Here is an 18352-nt window from a genome sequence, read left to right as displayed (position 1 = left end):
GTTTCCCTTTGCTTTTTCAGTATGTTGCAGTGGACTTTCCACACCATGTAAAAGTTTTCAGTCCAGCAACTATGCACTTCTACAGCTGCTGAAATCAAGAATGGAAGATATCTAATGTAGTTCATATAGATATCTCTTCAGGCAGCACAAATTATGCTCTAGATGTTATTGCCATGCTTTAGATATGATTATTTGAGCTAACTTCCATTTGATGGTCAGATACATTTGTGTAATGAATGTCATTTAGTGTACTAATTGACTGTTTATTATTGACTGTGCTACTTTAATGTCTCTCAGTTCTCTGTAGTCTATTTTTTCCTCACATAATAAAATAATTTATACAGCATGTCATGTTAACACGTTTATTTATTTGGCGAGTCTGAAGTGGGATATAATCAGATAACTTTATGTGAGGTTGGTGAGGAAAAGACCAATGTCTTACACAGGTGTTCGTATTTAAACACGATGCTTAAAGATGCGTCGCCTCAGAATTTTCACTGTTGGGTCATCTTGTGACACACAGCAGCCACAACAGCGCTTATATTTTATTTTATTTCATTTTTATTCGAAACAATCGAAACGCATTAATTGTATCATGAAAATCTTGATTCTCTGTTCTCACCTTTATAGATTATGTTGATCTATGGTAGGTGGTTTTCAAATAACCTGATAATGTACTAATAAAAAGCTGTCTGTTTATGGGTTTCATGGCATAAAATATTTTTAATACGACTGACTTTATATTTTATGTGAATTTAACATTGAAAGTTAATGTGAATAAAAACATTGCAAGTTAGCCTACTAATCATAACATTTTCATTGTACAGAAAGAGAGCAAGGAACATTTACATTATCATAGAACATTTCCGTCTAGAGTTCAAGCACTCTCAAAAACTCCCATTAAAATCACTGAAGCTGTTTACAATATGAAATTAATATCTTTCATACACACATTTGCACGTTGTTGTTTCTGACTAACTGTCTAACTAAGGAAAAGTCAAGATAATTTTTTTATGTAATGTTGACAAGAGTGACATAGAAGTTTTCATCATGAAGCTAACACTGATGTACCGGAGAGAAAACAGATTTCACAGCAGTAGTCAGAAGGAAAAAAACGTGTTTTAAAGCTTGTTGTTTTGTAGAACATAACAATTATGTATGATATGAGAACATAGATAGGGAGTATGTGTTATTTAATATAATTATATTTTCAGAATGACTTCATTTTTTTCTCAAACATAGTCAGTGGGGGGTAAAACGCCCCCAGGGGGCAATGGGCAATAGTTATTCTGTTCTGAACATCAAAACATACGTTACTCTACACTACTATATTTTATGGAAAGTAATACATTGCATTACTTTTGTGTTACTTTTTTCTAATCTTAGCTGGGCTTGCTTGTCTGGTTTTGAAATAAAAAGTTCTTTCTTTGACAAATGTAAAAGCCCTTTTACACCAAAAGCGCTTATTTCCAATTTCTCTCAACATGAATACATGGAAAAACAAAGTAACTGTTTACTTATTCTTTGAAAAAAAAGTAACTCAGACATTTTCTTGTAAATTAAAAAGCAATGCCTTACTTTACTAGTTACCTGGACAAAAAAAGTAATCTGATTATGTAATTTATGTTACTTGTAATACGTTACCCTCAACACTGGTTATTGTGACGAAAAAAAAAAAAGTTTATTAGGATGACCTTCTTCAGTGGTCTAACATCGCTCGTCTATGTTTGAGATGGACAATCATAAATCAAAGAAACTGTTTTATGACAGAAATAAGTATTTCAACAGTGTCAATGCCAGTGAATATATGGGTCAGGTGGGTCTTTAACCATAATTCATATTACTGTTGGTGACCACCAGAGGACAGCATTGACCCACGTTGACAATTAAAGGCGACTGATCAGTGTTTTTGTACTTTATATAAATGTGTCTCCATGTGTGTCTATCCCAAAATAGCTATATATATATATATATATATTCCATGTTCATAAAAAAGAATGTAAAATATAAAAATAGTACAAAATTTCAATAAGAAATGATTAGATTTATTTATATATATATATATATATATATATATATATATATATATATAAGCATAATATTCCTTTCTTTTTGAATTTGGTGTGTTTATTAGTTTCACCCAAATATATCTTTCCTCTGTGGCTGTACATGTAAATGTAAACAGTGGCCTACTGCAGTTGTTAGGGAGGGACTAGATGTAGACTACAGTAGGGACATGAGGAAGTGAAACCTGTGGGAATATAATCTTCCCTAAAGGTGGTCTGTGCGCGTGATCAGACATGTAGGAACAGATTCCACTGGCAGCTCGGTATGTAATTCTGTTTAGCTGTTTTTGAAAAATTCATTGCATTTATGGTTTTAATATATTTTGAATTGTTTCCTAAAATATTTAGACAATATTTTACACACCTTTTCTCTATTTTGAGTGTTACCGTGTAATAATGTTGCCTTTAACTTTGCTCTTGTATATTAGACACTGGTCGGAAATAGGTCTTTAATTTATAGTCTATAATTAATAGCCTATTTTGGTGTTGTGGATATTTCTGGAGAAATTTGTTTGTGATTTTCAGGCTGCATTTCATTTGGGGTATTTTATTGTTTATTTTGTTTAGTTGTGCTCTTTGGATTCATTTAGTGTCATTTATGTTACACAGTGCATATGGGAGTTTACTTTCTCATATATATATAGTTTTGGCTTTGAGTGCGGTGTTTATTTTGTCTTTTAGTGTATTTTATTGTGAAATTTCAGTGTGTGATTGTGGTGGCGTTGTGTTCTTTCCTGGGGCACTTATTCTTGGGGTTGAGGCTGTTCGTTTTTTTAACCTATCGAATGTCTATTTAATGATACAAGTGTTGCTAATTCTTTTATTCTCTCTTCTTGTTGTTTATTTATTTTATGTTCTGTGATATTTTTGATATTCCAATCCTGTTTTATGCACATCAAAAATATTTATTTTGTTTGTTTTGTAACTAGGAACTGTAAATAACATGTGACATAACAAATGAAAGTTGTTTTGATATATGCAACTGGTGCCCATACTTATACATAATCTTTTTATTCTAATGCAGCAAACAAGTTAATAAGTAAATGAGGAAATGAAAGTGTTAGTTAGCTCAGGAGAACAAAGGTCAAGGTTAATAGGACTTTCCATGAAAATAGTTCAACTGATTGTGAAATAGTAAACAGATTACCACTGTCATTTCTAAAAATCACTTATAAACTGAAATACTATATATTAGACACATTTAAATTGGTGGTGAATGGATGAGGAGAGTCTTCAGCAGTTTTTTTAAGATTGTGAGGGTCTCAGCGGATCAGGAAACTCATTCCATCACAGAGAAACACACTATAATCTGATGTAGATAATCTGATGACAAGACAAACATCTCCTGTCAAAACACTTAAATTCAGAGCAGAATGAGAACAGAAAGCAAAGCCACTAAAGTTACAATCTTCTCTGATCTTGATTGTGCTCCTTGGTTTTTTTCTTCTAGTGGACAAAAAGACAATTGCACTAGATTGAGTAAAAGCAAATGAAAAAGCAAATGAGTTTAAATTAATAAAACATTTTTCACAAACCTTTGACGAGTAACTTAAAGCTGTAAATGAGTAACTGATTCATGACGTGGCACGTGTAGTTTCCCGTATCGTTGTACTGAAGGTTGTTGAGTTTGAGGGAGAAGTTTCCAGTCTTATGAGGGAAGCTTTCGGTTCTGTTCTCATATGATGGATCCTGTTTCTCCATAGAAACTTTACCATTAATAATGTCATACACTTTCAGACTTTCATTGTGTCTCCAGTAGACTGTAATATCTTCAGTTGTCTTTAGCTCAGAAGAACAAGGTAAAACCACAGAATCTCCAACATAACCCACAATCGAGACCTGCAGCGGCACTGAAAACAGAGAGGAGTCATAGTAAAAGAAGCATAATTTATAATGGAAGTAATATAAGAATTTGCTTTATGAATGGCTGTTGCTCGAACGTTAGTTTACTCTCAATCAGAGAACACAGCAAATGCATTGACTTTAATAAAGGTGTACATCATAAAGACAAACAGGAAAAATAAAGGTTGAAGTAATAATCCATCATATGACCAAACAAATCCATTTTCCAAAACCTAATTTTCTGTTCCTTACGGTGGCCGAGAAAGCTCAACGCGCTGCAAATAGAAAAAAACACCAGCAAATTAAGAAAACAACTTCCTCAATTTTACAACGCACGCGCTGCAAATGCTCACAACAAAACCAAAAAAAGAAACGCACTGCAAATAGAAAAAAACAGTCTGCAAATCAAGAAAATAACATTTGTCAATTTGACAACACACATTCTGCAAATGCTCACAACACATCCAAATAAAATGTATTTGGTTGTGTTGTGAGCATTTGCAGTGTGTTTCTTTATTTGTTTGTGTTGTGAGTATTTGCACCACCTGCTGTCAAACTGATGAAGATGTTTTCTTGATTTGCTGGTGGTTTTTCTATTTGCATGTGTTTTCTGAAGTTGCAGCACGTTGAGCTCTCTCGGTCACTGTAGTTCCTACTTGATTTCAAACTGAATAGGCCCTTCACATTACTAATAACTAAATTAGTGGCAGTTTTCTCTAGTGTGTAGGGCAGATGATTATTTAAACATATATTAAAAGTGGTCATATGATGCTTTTTTAAAGATAATTATTTTGTGTATTTGGTGTAACAGAATATGTTGACATGCTTTAATGCTCAAAAAACACATTATTTTTAAAATACTGTACATTATTGTAGGTCCTCTATGCCCCACCTCTCTCAAACGCTTTGTTTTATACAAAGTCCCTCCTTCCAACAAATGCAGTCTGCTCTGATTGGCCAGCTAGGCAGTGCACTGTGATTGGCCGAACACCACAAGCACTCGTCAAATGTAACGCCCCTTTCCATAATCTCGAGCTTCATCTTTCAAAATAAACATAAAGACAGTAAATTATGTCTTTAGTTTTACCATCAGTTCAAGCCCGAGAGGGAAACAGAGTCGCATGAAAGACACAGTGATGAAGCTCATAACGTTATGTGTTTGTACACAAGCCGCGATTAAGCCAGCTTACTCTCTCTCTCTCTCTCTTTATCTCACACACAAACACACACAACGCTCAAAACTCCGCATTTGAACAGTCAATAGCAAATACAGTCGCTGATTCAGAAGCACCAGATTGTCATAGCAAAGTCAGAATTACCTCCTCTCCTAAGTTCACGAAAATGTCGTCCATAAAATGCGTTGTAATAACATCTGGGTTGTGCTGTTCTGTTGTAAGTAATCTTAATGATTCCTAAATGCATCTACTCTCGGAAGGCCAAATAAAGTGCTTTTGCTTTTTTCATGGCTGCATCAACACTACTGAAACTAGGGATGCACCGAATCCAGGATTCGGATTCGGCCGAATCCTGGGCTTTTTGACGGGGTTCGGTTTCGGCCGAACCTTAGATTTATTTTCCACCGAAACCGAACCCTAGACTTGCGCTACGACGTCACACGGCCGTTGATTACGTGAAGGTGTTTACGGACCCGTTCGAATGTAGTAGGCTGTAAGAATCTGAAAATGGAACTCGTAAGCAAAAAAAGTTTTGTTTGGCAGTATACTTTCAACCAAAAGAAGGCGATTCAAGTCGAGCTTTATGTTCAATTTGCAATGCCAATTTGTCTCGTGGTGGCAAGTAGAGCCCTGCGCAGGACTGTTTTCTTCATCCCGCGCCCGCCGAATTTCTGACCATTACCGCCCGCTCCCGCAACATGTGTGTTACACTCCCGCCCGCTCCCGCAATATGTATGTCCACTCCCGCCCGCACCCGCAAAACTCTGAGAATTTATTCCCGCACGATAATAGAGATGCATTGATTTTGTGTCTTCTCCCGTCCCGCAGGAAAAAAAAAAATAACATATTGTATTGCTATTATTAAAGAGATTCATGTTTGTTCCTTTCCCTGACCTGCATGTATTCTGACGCACTGGTAGGGAAGATGAATATAGCCTGGGCTATCGGGGACATCTAAAACGCTTAGGCTACCGCGCGTTTCTTTAGACTTCAAGTACTTTGATTTTGTTGACAATGACATCATGTCGCTAGGTTAGCCGCCCATTCCCGCCCGCAGCAAAGTTCAAACCGCCCGCTCCCGCGAGATTTGCGTTGGGTCCCGCGGGACCCGGCGGGTCCCAATCCCAATGCAGCCCTCTTGGCAAGGACCCTAAGCAGTACACAACATCGCCGATGTTAAAACTAAGGATGCGAGTAGGATTCGGTATTCGGTTTCGGATTCGGCCGAATCTTAAACAGTGGATTCGGTATTCGGCCGAACCCCAAAAATCTGGATTCGGTGCATCCCTAACTGAAACCACGCCTGACGCAAATATTTCCACATCTTGACGTAGACATGTGGGGGCGTGTTTGAATGAGCCGTTTTAGGGGGGTGTGGCAGAGTCTTAACTTTGACAAAGAATATCTCTTTGGTTTTGAGACTTTAGTCTTTGCAAATTCAGGGATCTTATCTATGCACAATCAGGTTGTAACGCTACAAACAGAAAGGACAACTTGAAATCACATCATATGACCCCTTTAAAAATGCAGTTCATAAATATTATGAATTAGTTACACATGGTACAAAAATATTTTCAAAATATGAAAACATAAAAAACATATTTTAACTGAAACTATAGGGTAATACAACTTTTTCCCCCCCACAAACCTTTGATGAGTAGCTCCACAGTTGTAATTGTTGATTACTCTATGATGTAGCACTGGTATTCTCCTGCATCAGTGTGTTGAAAATCATTGAGTCTAATGGAGAAGTTTCCTCTCTGATACTCCTCAGGGAAGCTTTCAGCTCTGTTCTTGTACTTCGGATCCTGTCTTTCTACAGAGCCTTTACCATTAATAATCCCATACACAATCAGTCTGTCACCATATCTCCAATGCACTGTAATGTCTTCAGTTGTAAGTTGATGTTCAGCAGAACAAGGCAAAACAACAGAACCTCCGATGACACCCACAACGGTGTCCAACAGAGACGCTGAAAACAGCGAGAAGTTAAAGGTCAAAGATAAATTAACACGTTTTCCTTTCTCTTATAAACACTTTTACATGTCAGTGGAGAAGTAAAGATCCTTGCTCACCTTTATTTATCAAAATTAACAGATGAAGAAAAACGACACAGCACCTGTAAACACAGAGAGAATTGAAATGTTTACATTCTGCAGTGTAAAAATAAAATTCATACTCTTGCTTGTACAAGTTTAGACATGCTAGTCATGCTATAGTCTTCAGATCAGGGTGGAATCGAAAGTTTTCAAAAATGTGAACAAACTCCCTTAAGATTTTTTTCCTTTACTCTTCACTAGTGGCAAAAAGTATTTTTTTTATCATGTCATGCTTCATTAGTAGGCACTGATGACACAGAAAATTAAGTTTATATATTTTTCTACCATAGGCCTATTATAAATGAGTTAATTTCTCTTTGACATAAGGTTTCTTCCCTAGCTTATTTAGCTAGATTTCCTAATTGTAACATATTTGAATAAGAATAATCAGATCACATATCTGACGATCATGACTTGTGAAATAACTTACAAATGTAATGTTTGTCTAGCTAGCTATCACTGTAGCTATAAAAAGAAAATGCAAATGCTTTAACTGATCAAACATAAACATAAGCACAATAAACACACCACTGGTTATCTGTATTCCACACTTCAGGTATTTTCATGAGAAGAAAATATTTCTTGATTAGCCCTGTATATAATAATACAAGGTTGAATTTTTTAGTATAGAGAAGTAGCTCTCTGGAGAAAAAAACTTACAGATTATCATATGTTTACTTCAAATTTCTCCAAAGAGACGTAGGCTATTATTTTACAATTTGTTTTTTCCCCAAAACTGAGTGTTGTGAGCATTATGGAGCGCTATAAACACATGTAATGTTTAATTCATACTCAAAATATGCAAAAAACCCAAATATGCCTCACAGAAGTAATCCCGTTCCCGGAAATCCCTAATATGGAAAAAAGCATCTAGCTATTACATTTACATTTACGAATTTAGCAGCCGCTTTTATCCAAAGCGACTTACATTGCATTCAAGTTACAGTTTTTACATTTTATCAGCTCTTATCAGCTATCATTGTAGCTATAAAAATAACATATAAACGATTTAACTGATCAAACATAAAGACAATGAACACACCACAAACCTCAGGTATTTTCATGAGAAGAAGAAAGTATTTTAAGTAAGCAATGCTAATCGTATTTAAGTGAGTTTGGAGAAAAAAAACAAACAAAAAAAATGAAACCCAAAAATTAAAATGACTCCATAACTTACTAACAAAATTAAACAAATAATGGTGTGTAAACTACACTTAGGCTATAGTATTTTTTAGTATAGGGACAGAAGTAGTTTGCATATGTAATAAAACTGCACTGTATGGCAGGGGGACTTTAATGCTATGCAAAGTTTACACATGCTAGTCATGCTAGTCTTCAGATCAGGGTGGAGTCGAACATTTTCAGAAATGTAAACACAGGCAAAAATAAACATTTTTAGCATGTCACGATTCACTAGTACTGATGACACAGAAACGTGTTTATGTATTTTCTACTATAGGCCTAGTACTACATGGTTTGATTTATTTCAAGCATAAGGCGTGTTAGCTTATTTAGCTAGATTTCCTAATGCAACATATTTAGATAAGAATAATCAGATCACATACCTGATAATCATGACTTGTCAAATAAATTACAAATGTAATGTTTGTCTCTTCAATCGTAGCGATTTCGCGATCTAAAGGAACGTTTGAACCACGGGTTTGAAATAGAGGATGCTCAAATAGCCTAGAGAGATCGCAACCTCATCGGGAGGGATACACATGCAGCTACTGGGCATGCGCACATCAATATAGCATATTTTTTATTCACACTGTACAACAATAATTTCTATAATTCAAAACACAGTTCATTGCAGAATAAATATTTATGGCAAAAATGTGGTCGTTTGGCAGACAGTGACTCGATTTGCACGTGACAGCCCCAAAAGCTAACCTATGCAGTCTCCAGTTCTTGGAGAGTGGAGAGGGTTGTACCAATGATTCGCTCAGCAGTCCGGACCACCCTCCGTAGTCTTCTGAGGTCAGATTTGGTAGCTGAGCTGAACCAGACAGTTATTGAAGTGCAGAGGATGGATTCGATGATGGCGGAGTACAACTGTTTCAGTAAGTCCTGTGGCAGGTTGAACTTCCTCAGCTGGCGAAGGAAGTGAAACCTCTGCTGGGCCTTTCTGACAATAGAGTCAATGTGAATATCCCACTTCAGGTCCTGAGAGATGGTGGTGCCCAGGAATCTGAATGACCCCACTGCAGTCACAGTGCTGTTCATGATGGTGAGTGGGGGGAGAGCAGGGGGGTTTCTCCTGAAGTCCACTATCATCTCCACAGTTTTGAGCGTATTGAGCTCCAGGTTGTTAAGACTGCACCAGACAGACAGCTCCTTAACCTCCTGTCTGTAAGCAGACTCGTCACCGTCCTGAATGAGGCCGATCAGTGTGGTGTCGTCTGCAAACTTCAGGAGCTTGACAGAGGGGTCTTTAGAGGTGCAGTCGTTGGTGTAGAGGGAGAAGAGCAGTGGGGAGAGTACGCAGCCCTGAGGAGCTCCAGTGCTGATGGTACGAGTGCTGGATGTGAATTTACCAAGCTTTACTAGCTGCTGTCTGCCTGTCAGGAAGCTGTTGATCCGCTGGCAGACGGAGGTGGGGACGGAGAGCTGGGTTAGTTTATTCTGAAGGGTGTCCGTGATGATGGTGTTAAAAGCGGAGCTGAAGTCCACAAACAAGGTTATCTGACAAGTCTTCGGGTTTGAATCGTTTGTTCACAGTGTTGGGGAAAGTTACATTTAAAAGTAATGCATTACAATATTGCGTTACTCCCTAAAAAATTAACTAATTACATTAGCTACTTTTTATGGAAAGTAATGCGTTACGTTACTTTTGCGTTACTTTTTAAATATGAGCAGGGCTTGATTGTTTGTTATTAATACAAGAAGTTCTAATTATAGCAAATGTAAAAGCCCTTTCACACCAAAAAGTGTAATGAATAAACCTCAGGCTGAAAGAAAAGTAAATTCATGTCTGTAAAGTAGAACTCAGGAGAAGAAGGTTCAACACTCACCAGCAAAAAACAATGAAGCACAATTGTTAGTTCATCTAAAGTCATTTTTGCTTATTAGTTTGGCTGAACTGGATCCTCAAGAGTGAGCAGCAAAGACATTGGATAATAAAATGGGATTAGATACATTTGTGTTGTTTAACATATTTAATTATTGCAGGTTTGCATCATATTCTGAGTTTGCATTTCACTGTTTTAATTCATTTTGATTAATACTAAATCTGTTTTTTGCGAGTGGGATGAATTAATGCACATTCACATTTAGTCTAGAACTACAGTAACATCATGTTCACATGCACTGTCAGTCAGTAAATGGGAAAAAGTAAATCAGATATTTTTTTGTAAATTAAAAAATAATGCGTTACTTTACTAATTACTTGAAAAAAGTAATATTATTATGTAACTCGCATTACTTGAAATGCGTTACCCCCAACACTGCTCGTTCATCACGTGACAGACCCATAAACTTAACCAGTGCAGTCTGAGCCAGAAAGAGAATTGATTAGTTAATTTCTCGAGTTGTTCGCTCTTTTGTCACGTGACGTGACTGCATTGGATAGATACATTTGTTAATTTACAAGTTTTCTTACAAACGGATGCATAGTTATTATTATTATTATAAGTAGTATTAGTAGTAGTATTGTTATCATTGATTATTTACTCTTACAGATGCGTTTCTGGTCTCAAATTGTAGCTTTTTATTTCTTACAGTTTATAAATGTGTGTTTCTGTCAAGATGGTTCTTCTCCATAACACTGAATGTGGTTACAAAGGTAATAAAGTGTTGGTTATTATTATTAAGTCTCTTTCCGGCTCAGACTGCATAGGTTAGCTTATGGGGCTGTCACGTGATGAACGAACGACTCGGAAAACCCCGAAGACAAGGTGAACTACTTGACAATTCCATTTCAGAACCCATAGAATTTTATGAAGGAATCACTCCCCGAGACGATCTTTCTTCCTGAGTCACATTAAAGATTCGTTCAAAAAGAATGACCTGAGATGCAGTGTGCTGAATTAACTTTATTTCTGTACAAACAATTTGTGACGGCGCAAATCGAGTCACTGTCTGCCAAACGACCACATTTTTGCCATAAATATTTATTTTGCAATGAACTGTGTTTTGAATTTATGAAAAAACTGAGTTTCATAAGGTAGGCGTGAACGATTTTGCGACACCACTTCTTTCTTTCGTTTTTACGGTGCTTTCCTAAACACGCCGATAGGGTTGTGGCTAGAAGGGATACAGCTCCGACCGGAAACTAACAATGCAATTAAATTTTCTACCTATTAGATTTTGTTTTATTAACGTCTGCACCTACCCCAACACTAAACTTACCGCTTACAATAATGCAAAAATAGAAATTATTGTTGTACAGTGTGAATAAAAAATACGCTATATTGATGTGCGCATGCCCAGTAGCTGCATGTGTATCCCTCCCGATGAGGTTGCGATCTCTCTAGGCTATTTGAGCATCCTCTATTTCAAACCCGTGGTTCAAACGTTCCTTTAGATCGCGAAATCGCTACGATTGAAGAGACAAACATTACATTTGTAATTTATTTGACAAGTCATGATTATCAGGTATGTGATCTGATTATTCTTATCTAAATATGTTGCATTAGGAAATCTAGCTAAATAAGCTAACACGCCTTATGCTTGAAATAAATCAAACCATGTAGTACTAGGCCTATAGTAGAAAATACATAAACACGTTTCTGTGTAATCAGTACTAGTGAATCGTGACATGCTAAAAATGTTTATTTTTGCCTGTGTTTACATTTCTGAAAATGTTCGACTCCACCCTGATCTGAAGACTAGCATGACTAGCATGTGTAAACTTTGCATAGCATTAAAGTCCCCCTGCCATACAGTGCAGTTTTATTACATATGCAAACTACTTCTGTCCCTATACTAAAAAATACTATAAATGTAGTTTACACACCATTATTTGTTTAATTTTGTTAGTAAGTTATCGAGTAGTTTTAATTTTGGGGTTTCATGTTTGTTTGTTTTTTTCTCCAAACTCACTTAAATACGATTAGCATTGCTTACTTAAAATACTTTCTTCTTCTCATGAAAATACCTGAGGTTTGTGGTGTGTACATTGTCTTTATGTTTGATCAGTTAAATCGTTTATATGTTATTTTTATAGCTACAGTGATAGCTGATAAGAGCTGATAAAATGTAAAAACTGTAACTTGAATGCAATGTAAGTCGCTTTGGATAAAAGCGGCTGCTAAATTCGTAAATGTAAATGTAATAGCTAGATGCTTTTGTCCATATTAGGGATTTCCGGGAACGGGATTACTTCTGTGAGGCATATTTGGGTTTTTTGCTTATTTTGAGTATGAATTAAACATTACATGTGTTTATAGCGCTCCATAATGCTCACAACACTCAGTTTTGGGGAAAAAAATTTGTAAAATAATAGCCTACTTCTCTTTACTTCGCAATAGTGATCGCAAACCCAGTCACAAGCTCACAATCAAGACATCAAATTATAACATCAAATAATGCTGGGTACACACTAAAAGACTTTTAAAATTTTATCTTCAAAAGGTGAAAGACCACAAACATGTGGACAAAAAAAATAGATTTAACCGTTGTGCTCCTATAGTGTGTTGTGTCTTCGGGGTTCCCCCCACACATCAGGATTTCTGATCATAAGTATTCAACGATGAATATACAAATCACGATCAGGGCACCTCCGACATTCTTCTGAGCAGATTCAGTCACTCTTAACACCTCACACTACAAGAAAATCTCTTAAGGTAATCTTTAGAACCACCAAGATAATCGGGACATTACCTAGGATTGTCGGAAGGGGAGAAATAGGCCCAAAATCAGCCCAATTATCTTGTGGTGTGTACCCAGCATAACTATGCCCTTAATGTTGGCACAGTTTTTCTCCATGGAATAGAAAATTAAACTGAATATCAGATTTTCTAAATATTGCATCAAAGTTAGAAATTCCATTGATAACACTAAACTGAATTACGTACTTGATGTTAAATCTTTTAGAACTTTCACACTGTAGAATGTAAACATTTCGATTTCTTTCTGTGTTTACAGGTGCTGTGTCGTTTTTCTTCATCTGTCAATGTTGATAAATGAAGGCAAGCAAGGATTTTTACTTCTCCACTGACATGCAGAATTGTTTATAAGAGAAAAGGAAAAAAAATCCTTGTAAAATCTAGTTAAACATGCATTCATTTGTCTTTGTCCTTTAACCCTTGTATGATGTTTGGGTCTGTGGGACCCATTTAAATTTTTTAGCAAAATAAAAATTATACAATTTATTATTTTTTTCAAACTCAGACTCGTTGGCCTTGGCTCATTTTCTGTGAAGAACATATGCATTCATGGCATATACATTCTCTCTGTTTTCAGCGTCTCTGCAGGTCACCGTTGTGGGTGTCATCGGAGGTTCTGTTGTTTTGCCTTGTTCTTCTAGTGAACCTCAGCTTACAACTGAAGACATTACAGTGAATTGGAAACACAGTGACAGTCTGAATGTGTATGCCATTAGTAATGGTAAAGTCTCTGTGGAAGAACAGGATCCAAAGTACAAGAACAGAGCTGAAAGCTTCCCTGAGGAGTATCAGAGAGGAAACTTCTCCCTCAAACTCAATGATCTTCAACTCACTGATGCAGGAGAATACCAGTGCTACATCATAGAGGAATCAAAAATTCTGACTCTGGAGCTACACATCAAAGGTTTGTGGGGTGGGGGGGAGTAATTAAGTTTTAATTAAAATACAAGTAAAATCTCTTGTTGTTGGTTTCATATTTTAAAATATTTTTATAATTACAAATACTTTTTTTTTATTTAGATATTTAGTTTTAGAGAGTTGCAGCACATAACGTTTTACAGTCTGAACTAATTTTGTCTTGTCATAAAATGGTTAAAATGGCTGATATTTTCAGAGACTTGATTCATGAGGGTGTGCGGAGGTGACAACCAAAGGGGACCAATATGAGTAATAATTGACCCTACACACTAAAGAAAACGACCACTAATGTGATTACTAATAATGAGAGGAGCCTGTTCAGTTTGAAATCAAGTGTAAACATTAAATTAGGTATCACAATTTAAATTTGTTTGATCGCATAATGGATTGTTACTTCAACAGTCCCCTGTATTTTCCTCTTTCTGATTGTGATGCACATCTAAATTAAAACCAAAGTAATTACAGTGTTCACTGACTGAAGGTCTCTGCACACTGAGTCCGAAATTTTCGCATGCGTTTTTTCACATTCGCAATCTTAAAAATTTGTCACGCACAGAGACCTTGCACACTGAGTCCGATGCGTTTTAATTAATCCGTTGCGAAAAAATTCGCAAAACTATACAAAATGTCTTCAAGCAGTCTTTTTGTTTAAAAAAAGAAAAAGGAAATGTTGGGTCCATCCAATCCTTAAGGCCATTGCACACTAGTCCGAATTTTTCGTCCGAAATTTTCGCACGTTGAAAAATAAATACGACTTCAGGTTTTGTCAATCACGTTTGCACACTGCCTCTGAAATTCTCGTCCGTCAAAAAAAAAATTCGGATCGGGTTCGATTTTTTGCGTTTTTCGCATCCGTATAAAGCCTTCTGAGATGCTTTGAGAAGGTGTTTTGACCATTCAGAGCCACCGTACAAGCGAAAGCCAAAAGGATATCCTGAAGTCTCTGTTCAGGATAAATTGGTTCACGGACATTGGTGGTCTTCTTTTTAATATGTGGATTCAGTATCGCTAGCAAAGTATCAAACTGAGGCACTGACATCCTGAAATAAACTTTGAATCTCTCGGGATAATCCCGCAGCTCTTTGATAAGGAGGTGGAACTCTCCTTCCTCTCTGCGCAATCTAAGGATTGGATGGACCCAATATTTCCTTTTTCTTTTTTTAAAAAGAGAGAGGACAACAAAATCATCCTCATTGCTTGAAGACATTTTGTATAGTTTTGTGAAATTTTTCGCAACGGATTAATTAAAGGCAGCGGCTATTTACACTAAGTGTAAATAGCGATAGACGCTATTTACACTAAGTGCAAATAGCAATAGATGCTATTTACACTCGGTGTAAATAGCAATTAGATGCTATTTACACCAAGTGCAAATAGCGATGGGTTCTATTTACACTAAGTGCCAATAGCATAATTTTTAGTGACAGATGCTATTTACACTAAGTGCAAATAGCGATGGATTCTATTTACACTGTTAAAATAGCAAGATTTTGTGCTATTTATACTACTTATTGCAAATAGTGGCAATTATCTGCACCTCAGTATTGTAGTACATTATAAAACAGTACGCAATAATAACATACTGAGTGTAAATTATAATTTTAATTCAAATTTATTAAATGGATGCCACCTTATTGGGACAATAAAGCCCTCCCTACACCTACCCGATACTTTATTTTCACCTTTTTGATTATTTCCTTCATTTTTATTGAAAATAAATGCCTTTCTGATGCGATATGAGATTTGAAAAGGGAGAAAAAAATGTTTGGCAAAAGGTGGGCTCGAACTCGGGTCGCTCGCGTCAAAAAGCATGCGCCTTACCATCTACGCCACTGAAACTGATGTTAATCTAGCTTCTTTTCTTAATGTTGACTAACGCAATCACACGTTAGTGGGCGGAGTTAGTGTAAATAGCCTTTGCCAACAAGATGGGCTATTTGCACTTGGTGTAAATAGACACTCCGTTAATTAAAACGCATCGGACTCAGTGTGCAAGGTCTCTGTGCGTGATGAATTTTTAAGATTGAGAATGCGAAAATTTCGGCATTATAAACTGTTTCTTTAATTATCTTTCCTCTCTGTTTTCAGTGCCGCTGCAGGTCTCGATTGTGGGTTATGTTGGAGATTCTGTGGTTTTACCTTGTTCTTCTGAGCTAAAGACAACTGAAGATATTACAGTCTACTGGAGACACAATGAAAGTCTGAAAGTGTATGACATTATTAATGGTAAAGTTTCTATGGAGAAACAGGATCCATCATATGAGAACAGAACCGAAAGCTTCCCTCATAAGACTGGAAACTTCTCCCTCAAACTCAACAACCTTCAGTACAACGATACGGGAAACTACACGTGCCACGTCACAAATCAGTTACTCATTTACAGCTTTAAGTTACTCGTCAAAGGTTTGTGAAAAATATTTTATTAATTTAAGCTGATAATAATGTTTCCATTTGCTTTTACTCAATCTAATGAAATTGTCTATTTTGTCCACTAGATGAAAAAGACCAAGGAGCACAATCAAGATCAGAGAAGATTGTAACTTTAGTGGCTTTGCTTTCTGTTCTCATTCTGCTATATTGACAGGAGAAGTTTGTCTTGTTATTACAGTATCTATCAGTTTCGAGTGTTTTTCACTGTGCTGGAATGAGTTTCCAACCTCAACCTGATCCGCTGAGACCCTCAAAACCTTTAAAAAACAGCTGAAGACAATCCTTGTCTGTTAACACTTAAACCGCCAATTTAAGGCCTGGTTTCACAGACAGGGCTTAGACTAAGCCATGATTAGGCCATAGTTTAATTAGGACATTTAAGTAGTTTTTACTAACATGCCTTAGAAAAAAACATTACTGGTGTGCATCTAAAGACAAAACAAAGACACTGATACATTTTAAGATAAGTCAGAGCAAGTTTATCTCAGTTAAAACAGCTCATACTTGCATTTTAGTCTGGGACTAGGCTTAAGTCTTGTTTGTGAGACCGGGAGAATATGCGTCTAATACTGCTAGTGCTACAGGCTAAAGTAAGTTACAAAGAAATAAATAATTCCGTTGTTATATTTTATACATGGTATGTATGGTGTTATTTATTATGTTCACACTTTGCCAAAACAATAAAACTTTTTTTTTAAATATATTTATTTTTTGTTTGTTTTTTTGTTAGTATTTTCCTTCCCTAAATCAATTCATGATGGTTTATGGTTACATTTTGCTAAAAGCCATTAAAGCAGTATTTACGCAACCCTCTGGTGCTCCTCATTTGGGGGTCACACTCAACAAGTTTAAAAGTGACCGAAAACCTTAAGTCCAACTTTATATTTCTGTCATTCAAATGAATGTACTATTTTTATCTCAATAGTATTTTTCTTCATCATTCTTTGTTTTGGAGTGATTTCATGGTGCTAAAGAATATTACCCTCAAAATTATTCACCATTTATTTCTATATAGAATAATAAAAATATTAATGATAATTAAAAAACTAAAAAACATATATAATCCAATTAATTAATGGCGGCAGAATGGTGCCATGTTGTGGAAATAAATACATCAACTCATCTGTAATACCATGATGTACCACTAGATGCCTGTATAGCCTATATACAAGGCCTGGCCAAAAAAAAAAGGAATGAATGAATAAATATTTCGTATTGAACATTATTGCAGTGAGTATCATGTTTCTGGCATGTTGTATGTTTGGCAACAATCCTTTTAATCTTATTTCACTGGACTACCTTTAGCTTTGATAACATTGTGCATTCATTAAAAAAAAGTACATTCACTGTGGCATTGTTTTGACAAGGTTGCATTAATTTTTGGCTGAGATCTTGTTTTGACAATGGAAGAGTCAAACCACTCTGTAAAGTCCAGCACATCCAAGGACTTTCGATAGGATCGAAAACTTCAATTTCACACCAATTCATGTGTGAAAATTATTCCTCATGCTCATTGAACCATTATTTCACATTTTGAGCATGGTGAATCTTGTATATGTACATGGGTACAGAAGTAAAGAAAGTAACGTGCTATGTATTGAATGGGTTTGGGATAAAAGAGTTGTTGCCAAACATACAAAATGCCAGAAACATGTTGAGCAATGCAATAATGATCCAGTCCTAAACTCTTCAGTATTTGCTTATTTATTTATTTGTCCAGGCAGTGTATAAATATAAAGAAGCAACAGGCATATATGCCTGTATATAAATGTATAGGGCTGTGCATTCCCTTGTTCAGGGGTATCAAAGTTTCTAAGGATCAAAAGGCCATGTGACAGAAAACAGTTATGGGGGTTCTTGAAGTCTTTAAGCCTATTTTACTTTAAGAAGAAATAAAAATCTACTAAAAACAAACTTTTAATTCACAATTCGCAAAGATTTGCTCTGTTACAAAGCTCATTTCCTCTTATCAGCGCTCTGTTGCCCTCTGCAGG

At 36.1% G+C, this 18352-nt stretch overlaps 1 protein-coding gene across 3 annotated transcripts; it reads left to right on the top strand.

Annotated features, from left to right (window-relative positions):
* Window positions 1-2279: 2279 nt before the first annotated feature.
* LOC306875187 (V-set domain-containing T-cell activation inhibitor 1-like) lies at window positions 2280-17062 on the top strand. 3 transcript variants are annotated; one of them, XM_079425644.1, is made up of 5 exons: window positions 2280-2329; window positions 13270-13313; window positions 13599-13914; window positions 16017-16331; window positions 16424-17061. In XM_079425644.1, the coding sequence occupies exons 2-5, from the start codon at window positions 13308-13310 to the stop codon at window positions 16507-16509; spliced, it is 723 nt and encodes a 240-aa protein (XP_079281770.1). In that variant the 5' UTR covers window positions 2280-2329; window positions 13270-13307; the 3' UTR covers window positions 16510-17061. The 3 variants fall into 3 exon arrangements, with proteins under 3 accessions (XP_079281770.1, XP_079281769.1, XP_079281768.1); XM_079425643.1 differs by having other exon boundaries at window positions 2287-2329; window positions 13588-13914; window positions 16424-17062; XM_079425642.1 differs by lacking the exon at window positions 2280-2329 and adding an exon at window positions 11430-11778 and having other exon boundaries at window positions 13588-13914.
* The last annotated feature ends 1290 nt before the right edge of the window (window positions 17063-18352 follow it).

This window comes from Barbus barbus (genome assembly GCF_936440315.1).
Source record: "Barbus barbus genome assembly, chromosome: 9".
Taxonomy (NCBI): Eukaryota; Metazoa; Chordata; class Actinopteri; order Cypriniformes; family Cyprinidae; genus Barbus; species Barbus barbus.
This window is presented reverse-complemented; position numbering and strand designations above follow the sequence as displayed.

Coding starts and splice junctions, on each gene's coding strand:
- LOC306875187 (XM_079425642.1), top strand. Junction 13,915..16,016: donor TCTGGAGCTACACATCAAAG/GTTTGTGGGGTG, acceptor CTCTGTTTTCAG/TGCCGCTGCAGGTCTCGATT. Junction 16,332..16,423: donor CTTTAAGTTACTCGTCAAAG/GTTTGTGAAAAA, acceptor TTTGTCCACTAG/ATGAAAAAGACCAAGGAGCA.